We start from the raw sequence: 8,337 nt of genomic DNA, 5'->3' as shown, positions 1-8,337 counted from the left end.
TATTAAATATTTAAGACAATGTTACATATAGTATAGTTATACCAAAGCATATGATATCATCTAGTATAATTACTTATTGTTAAATGATGATATGAATAATTAAAATAACATCATTCAGTAAAAATTAGAAATCTATCCATGAATTACTATATATTGATAATCCATCATAAAATAATAAGTAAAGTCACTCACACATGATAATATTTTTCAACAATTTCATGTCTATTTCTATCATACAACGCATCCATATTAGTAAAAGACTTGCCTCACGTTTCTAAAAGAATATCAGAAGGCTCATCTCCTTCATCAATCTCTGCAGTAATGTCCTCGTTAGGATAATAGTTGAATTCTCTATCGGTAGAAGAATGTCGTCAGATGAAATTATGTATAGCAATGGTAGTTGTAACTAGATAATTCTGAGTGTCAAACTTGGAAGACGGCATTGAACGTAAAATAGAAATAATTTTAAATATATAAAAAACCATAAGAGAACACATAATGTATAATTCAAAAAGAGTAACTACTTATTAACAACACATAGTGTATAATTTATTTATTTTTTAAAATTTAAATTAAAAAAATTAATTATTACATGACCATACTAATTTTGTCCCAAAATGCCAAGTGACCTATTGTGAGGCTGCCGCTTGACTTAATCTAGATGTTTTTTCTTCTTCTTTTGATAATATATAGATAGATTATGAATGTAATTATAAATTTTTTACCTATTTGTAGTTCATTTTTACAAATTAGATTTGATAACTGTTTTAAAGATTCGGAAACTAATGGCATATAATAGAAAAAATTATAAATGATTATTTGTAGAAAGAGAATTGATAATTAATCCAAAGAAGGATGCAGATAATTTGCTTTAGTATGAAAAAAGAAGGAGATAATTTAGCAAGTTACAAGACATTACACAAAGAAAAAAATCAAAAACAAGAAATATCAATAAAAAATTTGGAAAGTTACAATACAACAACAACAACAACAACGACCCAGTATAATCCCACAAGTGGGGTCTGGGGAGGGTAATATGTACGCAGACCTTACCCCTGGGGAGGGTGATATCTTTAATTTTAATAGAATGGTAAAAACTAGAAACAAAAATAAAAAGAAAAACCTTAAATTAATAAGGAATAATTTGGAAAATATAAATTTATGGTGAGGATAGTTTTGTCTTGAACAAATTAATTTTCTACTTCTGCTTCTGCTTCTTGGAAGAAGCTAGAATTTTCTGCTTCTTCCCAAAAGCATAAAAATTGTTTCTGTTACTAGCCAAAAGTACTTTTTTGTATTGGCAAATAGCTCAAATTTTTTAAAAAATATTTTTTTGAAAAAAAAAAGTACTTTTGATCTCCCACCAGCTTGGCCAAACAAGCTCTGAGTTCATCTTATTTATAACGATGAGAAACCAGGTAACGTTATAGCTAAAATAATGTATAGCGCAACACTAGCAGACTGTTATAAGCATCAATGTAAAATTTTGAATCAGTATATGTTTCTAGCTTGGCTAAAGCTGCACCCACAACCGCGTCAACCCGCAAGATTTTTTTCTAAAGAAATGCAAACTGACCCGCACCACACCTACAAAGTCACAAACCCGCCGCGCGCCACATAGGTTCAAATTTGCCCCGCCCGCACACGCACCGTTCCATTGTCATCCCTAAAATAATAGTTGTTTGTGGGGCATCAAAATTATTAATGTCAGAATGAAAGTTTTTTTTTTCAAAGCCATTTATTTAAGACAGATTGAAAGTTTAGTGCCTACTACGCATCCAAAAGTAATACGATACATTTGTTGTTCCTATTCTCTTTGAGGGGCGAGATTTTTTTTTTTTTGCCTTTTTTTAATATTCAAAATACAGAAAATGGCCTAAAGTACCCCTATCGTATGATAAATTGTTTATAAAAGCCCCCCGTCCATCTATCCGTCTGAAAATATAAAGGACGTTATTTTTATTTTCAAATTTACCCCTGCGACTAACGGAACTCCATGTGGGCATCTCATTAAATGATGTGGCGTTCTTTCATTTGTCTACGTGGTTCAATGGGACTGACATTGTATTTGGGTATTTTTCGACCCATTAAACCAATCCGACCCACTCCTTTTACCTTATACCCACTCTTTTAACCCTATACCCACATATTTTACTAGTCTTTTTCCCCAATTTTTTCTTTTTATTTTTCTATTATCTCCTTGTCATCACCTCACAAAAACTCCACCTACACCTTCTCCACCACCTCTGACACCATCATCGACGCCATCCCTCCTCCAAAAACAGAAATCAATGTAAAATAATCCAGCTAGCAACATAAAGAACCTAGCTAATGAAGAACGACAAGAACGACTACTGGAAAAATAAAGATCAACATCAACAATGGGGGCCTTCGCCGGAAAATTTCTCCGGCCAAAGTGAAGCTCCATTCTTTCCTTCAGTTTTGAGAGGCTTTTCGAGTCACTCAAGAAACTAACTTAAAATAACGGACAATTTCAGGCGATTTCGAACAGAAGGGCTCAATTCTGGCCGATCAATAATATTTTGAGATCTGTCCTTCGTTGCCTTTTGTATTAATACTTCGTACCCTTCTCAGAGCTCCGGTAGTATGGAGTGACGGCAGTAGCAAGAAAGAGTTAGATAAAAAATATGGGTTCGATGCTAGAAAAAAGGAGAAAAAGAAAAGCAAAATAGAAAATATAGAAATAAAATAGAAGAAAAAAGAGAGAACTAAGGAAGAAGAAGCCATGGCTGGTTGTCGATGAAAGGTCCAGAGTTTGAAGATAGGATAAAAATAAAACGGGTATAAAGTTCTAAATTGGGGAAGAAGACTAGTAAAATATGTGGGTATAGGGTTAAAAGAGTGGGTATAAGGTAAAAGGAGTAGGTCGGACCAGTTTAATGGATCGAAAATACCCAAATACAATGTCAGCCCCATTGAGCCACGTGGACAAATGAAAAAACGCCACATCATTTAATGAGATGCCCACATAGAGTTCCGTTAGTCGCGAGGGTAGATTTGAAAATAAAAATAACGTCCTATATATTTTCAGACGGGTAGATGAACAGGGGCTTTTATAAACCATTTATCATACGATAAGGGTATTTTAGGGCGGTTTCCGTTCAAAAATTTATTAAGTACTACTGCCAAACATTAGGAGTAGCAGCGCTCCTTAGAGCGAATGAGTTTTCAAAATATTACATGCCAAAAGAGGAGTTTAGTGTGGTAAGCAAAAGGTAGGAGGGGAGGCTAGATAGAGGCCTCGAGCATGTCCCACTTTGAGTCCAACTTTCACTAGATATACATTGTTTTCACCATCTAAAGGTAGATTCAGATTTATGATTCATTGGATGTGGTACATTTGTGCACCCACTTTTCTTTTATAAATATGTGTGTATTAAGTTTTTTAAATTGTGTATATATAGTTTGAGTCTAAAATAATAAGTGGATCAGCTCACAAACTGTCCGAAAGGTATATCCTCCAATCTCAACATCGCAAGATTGTCAATAAAGTATAAAACAAAAGTTAAGGATTGCACCTACTTATGATATGACCCTTTCTATTTCATTTCAAGTAGGTATGTCACGACCCAAAATCTGAACCAATCAAAATTTTGATGGCTTTTAACACTGCTCGATAGGTAAGCCAATACAACAAATAATACGAAAAGAAAAGCAATAAATATCTGACAGTTAAACAAATAACATAACTAAAAGAACAATTCTAGGATAAAATAATAAATTCTAAAATCAATAACTAACATAAACCACCCTAAGATTTGGCGTCACAAGTACATGAGCTTCTAAATCCAGCTAAATATAAGGTTCTAAAAGAAATACAATACTGTTCGAAGTAAAATGGAACAATACAATGAAATAAGGAAAGGGACTCTAAGGCCCGCGAACAGGATACACCTCTACCTTGAATAATGTCTGGTATCCGCTAAGTACCTCTCAGGACTCCGTTGGTACCAATGCCAAAATTTGTATAAGAAGTGCAGAACTGTAGTATGAGTATAACCGACCCAATGTACTCAGTAAGTCTCGAGCCTAATCCCGACGAGGTAGTGATTAGACTAAGACAAGATGCCTACTAAAAACCTGTGCAGTTATATACATAAAGCAATGATAAAACATCAAAAGTAACAACAAGGTGGGACATGTAGAAAGGGAAAACAAGCGGAACAATAACTAATAAGCACCAAGTAAACCTATTTCAAAATAAGCACAGAAACCATCAAGTCAAATCCACATCAAGTCAAAACAAAAAAGTCAACAAAGTGCACGACATCACCCTTCGTGCTTGACCTCACGTTCACTCAAGCAAAGATGCGAACAAGGCACGACAACACCCTTCGTGCTTTTCACTCTTCCTCATTAAGAAATCACAACAACACAATCACATGCAAGGTGGGAAGTAAATTCGACTTCAACAAATATTGAACCCTATTCGTCATATGAGAAACTTTCCACAACTAGAGCCAACAACCAAATAATAATTTCTACGTTTCCAACACCCAATACCGCAACAATCACAATATAAGAAGTAACTTGAAAGCAAGTAATCAAAGAATTGACCATCTATCTAAGGGAGGAAAGACACAATAAGCAAATTAACATGGTACAAATAAAGCAAATTCCACCTGTATGCTTATCCCATGGCCGCGTATATCCTTTCGTCACCTTGCATATATGCGCCCCAACACATAATTCACATTGCAAATAAATTCAATTCTACCTTATTTCCCTCATCGAGGTTAATCAAGACACTTACCTCCTTCTGCAACAAAATTAATAATCAACTATGGCTTTTCCTTTCTAACAGGCCTCCAAACTAACCGAATCTAGCCAATTATTGTTCAAACAATTCAAAACAAGCTTTAGAAACTACCCACAAATGAAAAATGTTCAATTTTTTATCATAGTTAAAAAAAGTCAACAAAAGTCAATCCTAAGCCTGCTTGATCGAAATTCGAGATTCGAACCAAATTCCGATTATGCATTCACCCCGAGCCCGGTTAGGTGATTTGTTTCAAAATCCGATCTCAATTTGAGGTCTAAATCATGATTATACAAAATTCCTAAATTCTACCCAAAACCCTTAATTTTTACCTTGAAATTCATGGATTTGATGTTAAAATTCATGAAAAAGTAATCAAAATTGATTGAAAATTAGTTAAAATTGCTTACCAATGAATTTGAGAAGAAAAAGCTCTCAAGAAATTGCCTCTATGGAATCTAGTATTGAAAAATAATGTAAAATGAGTTAAGTCTCGTTTTGCCCATCTTATACCTAGCTGCAGGTATCGCAATTACGAACTTTCCACAAATGCGAATAACTGTCCGCAAATGCGAACAGATCAACATCGCACAAATGTTACAAATTCGACCTTTCCTTTGCAGTTTTTAAGGACCCCAGTATCGCATATGCCCCAAACTTCGCATTTGCGAAGTTGCCTACCTAATCCAGTCGTCGCAAATGTGACACATGGATCACAAATGCGACCTCCTACCGATCCGCAAATATGATCACCTCTTCGCATTTGCGAAGTCCTTAGTCCTAGGACACTTTCGCATTTGCGAGCTTGGCATCGCAAATGCGAGGCTCGCAATTGTGATCAGGTTCTCGCAAATGCAAGACCTACAATCTCACACCAGCAATTGCTTAGCTTCAGTAGCTCCAAACTCAACCAAAATAAATCCGAAACTCATCTGAGCCCTCAGACTCTAATTCGAACCTTCACACAAGTGTAATAACAACATATAAATTCACCCGCTACCTCAAATCACCAAATTAACATTTAGAATCACGAATCAATTAATAAAACTCATAATTTCAAGTTTTAAACTAAAATTTTCAATCTTTCACATAATGCGCTGAAACGCCATCGGGTCACTCGGAACCTCAACCGAACATGTGTACAAGCTCAAAAAAATACGAACTTATCGAAACTGTCAAAACACCTATCCGTAATCATTTACCAAAAACGTTAACCGTGGTCAACTCTAGCCTCATTTTAAGTCAAAAATTATGTTTTCTTCAAAATTTTACATAAAAGTTTTTCGAAGAAACGATACGGACTGTGCACGCAAGTGATATAATACCAAATGGAGCTATGAGAGATCTCGAAACACAGAAATTAAGGCTAATACTCAAAATAACCTATTGGGTCGTCACAATGTAATAACTTCATTACTGGTAAAGTCCAATAGCAATGCACTACTAGAAAATGTAAAATCAGGCTGAAAATAATAGTCGGAAGTTTCCGACGATTTCGGTCAGAAAATATAAAAAAAGTTGTTTTAATATTTCGACCACATTCCAACAACACTTGTCACAATATTTTGGCGCAAAAATCCGGAATTTAGTTTGCGACCGATTCGATCGATATGAAAGTCAACTTTTTAAAGTTTGATCACGTTTGGACTTTCGACTGAAACAGTCGAAAAATTATAAATTAAATAATTAATTTTATTTGTTTATTTTCCGACAGCGGTAAGGTACATCGGAAATTGTTTTAAATTTTTTGTTAGTGCTTTACCTATCAAAGCGGTCGAAAATTAAATTATTTTTTAATTTTATTTTTGTTTCCGACCGAATCGGTCAGAAATCTAATTTAAAAACCTCCCCCGACCCATTTCTTCCTTTCTCCTTCTCTTTCTCTTTTCTTCCTTTCTTTTTCTTCTCTTTCTCCTCCATCGCCGGCGACCGTGTTTGGGTATCAATTTTCCGGTGATATGAATCTCTCTCTCCCCTTCTCTCCCTAGCTCATTCCTTTCTCGCAACAAAATATGATTTTTTTTAACCCCAAATAATTAATTTTTTTCCTTTTCAGGCAGCAAATCCAGCGTCAGGCGTGATTTTTGCCGGCGAGATAAGTTTTCCATTCATCCTTTATCCGCCTTGAATCTTAGTATATTTATTTTATTTTTCTGTTTTTTTTTGTTTATTGCAATTCAAGTAGAATCTTAATATATTTGTTCTATTTTTGTTCTATGAATCTTAATGTATTTGTTCTATATGTTATTTGTAATTAGCTAGTTGTTTATTGCAATTCAAGTGAAATCTTAATATATTTGTTCTATTTTTGTTCTATGAATCTTAATATATTTATTAAATATATTATTTGTAACTAGCTAGTTGTTCTCTATGGCGTTTTAACTTACTTTATTTATGGTGGACTAGTAATAATTAACCTCTAGACGTTGAATTTTCTTGATTCCTCTTCCTAGTGTTATTATCTTGTTATTGTTTGTTGCTATTACTTTATTTTTATTTGTTCTTGAGCCGGGGGTCTATGAGAAATAACCTTTCTATTTTTAAGGCAGGGGTAAAGTCTGCGTATACTCCACTCCCCAAACTCCACTTGTGAAATTATATATATATATATATAGTAGTTGTTCAATCCAGCTTACAACTGGGAACCTTATTAACAAGAAAAGTTGAAGATATATATCACATCTTTTTAAGGGGAAAAACCACTAATTAGTACACCAAAATGGATAAATAGTAACAGCAAACCTACACCTTTGCAAACACCTTTAGGAGTTCTTGCATGGTAAAAGTAGACATTTATTTATGGACTAATATTCACCAATAAAATGTGTAAGTAGTATATAGTGCTGAATTAAGCCTAAACAACACCTTTAATTTAACTGCAAGTAAACACTCCATGTCTGTAATGCCAATTATTAGTTACTAGTAATATAATATAATATCTCTCTTTGACCCAAAAAAAAAAAGAACTGAATGCATGTAATTAAACACTCATACATACGTGATCTATAGCTAGTTTTATATCCAAATAGCATTAGCCTTAATGAGCAAATCCTTCAACTTGCCCTTGACATTGAGACTCATCACCTCATCAGACCCACCAACAAACTCCTTCCCTATAAATATAGCTGGTGTGCTCGGATTGCAACCCATCTCAATCAAAGCTTTCTCCATTTTCTTCCCTTTTGGAAGTTCATCAAGCTTATACACCGTTGGATTCGCCCCGAAATTACGAATTAGGGTTTCAATACTGTGGGACATGCAACAATTGCTCTTGCTGAATATCACCACGGGACTTTCTTCTCCTAATCTATTCACTGCATCCATCTTTTTAGTTTATATAGCAAAAAAGAAACAATTTTAATAAATTACAACTAAAGTTTAGAACTTTTGGAAGTAATTTAAGGCTTTAGCAATATGAGGAAACCTGAACTTCCATGAAGTTATATAATAGTCTTGAACATGAAAAGTAAGGGGTATCTAAATTATTCTTGAGATTTGAGATTATAAAAGCATATTGATCTTGTTTTGTCTATCTGATAAGAGAGGGGGATTTGTTT

The 8,337-nt window shown here is 34.2% G+C and overlaps 1 protein-coding gene and 1 long non-coding RNA gene across 2 annotated transcripts; one reads left to right on the top strand and one right to left on the bottom strand.

Annotated features, from left to right (window-relative positions):
* The first annotated feature begins 6,337 nt into the window (after positions 1-6,337).
* On the top strand, positions 6,338-7,094 carry LOC142166267 (uncharacterized). The gene is made up of 2 exons (XR_012696529.1): positions 6,338-6,733; positions 6,837-7,094. It is a non-coding gene; the product is annotated as an uncharacterized LOC142166267 (long non-coding RNA).
* Positions 7,095-7,795: 701 nt separating this feature from the next.
* LOC107803129 (monothiol glutaredoxin-S6-like) lies at positions 7,796-8,104 on the bottom strand. The gene has a single exon (XM_075224196.1). It carries the CDS (start codon positions 8,102-8,104, stop codon positions 7,796-7,798), a length of 309 nt encoding a protein of 102 aa, XP_075080297.1.
* Between the last annotated feature and the right edge of the window lie 233 nt (positions 8,105-8,337).

Source organism: Nicotiana tabacum, chromosome 11 (genome assembly GCF_000715075.1).
Source record: "Nicotiana tabacum cultivar K326 chromosome 11, ASM71507v2, whole genome shotgun sequence".
Classification (NCBI taxonomy): domain Eukaryota; kingdom Viridiplantae; phylum Streptophyta; class Magnoliopsida; order Solanales; family Solanaceae; genus Nicotiana; species Nicotiana tabacum.
The sequence above is the reverse complement of the archived record's forward strand: the minus strand, read 5'-3'. Positions and strand labels throughout refer to the sequence as shown.

Excerpts from the sequence above, each read along its gene's own strand:
- LOC107803129 (XM_075224196.1), bottom strand. The coding sequence starts at position 8,104 with ATGGATGCAGTGAATAGATTAGGAGAAGAAAGTCCCGTGGTGATATTC.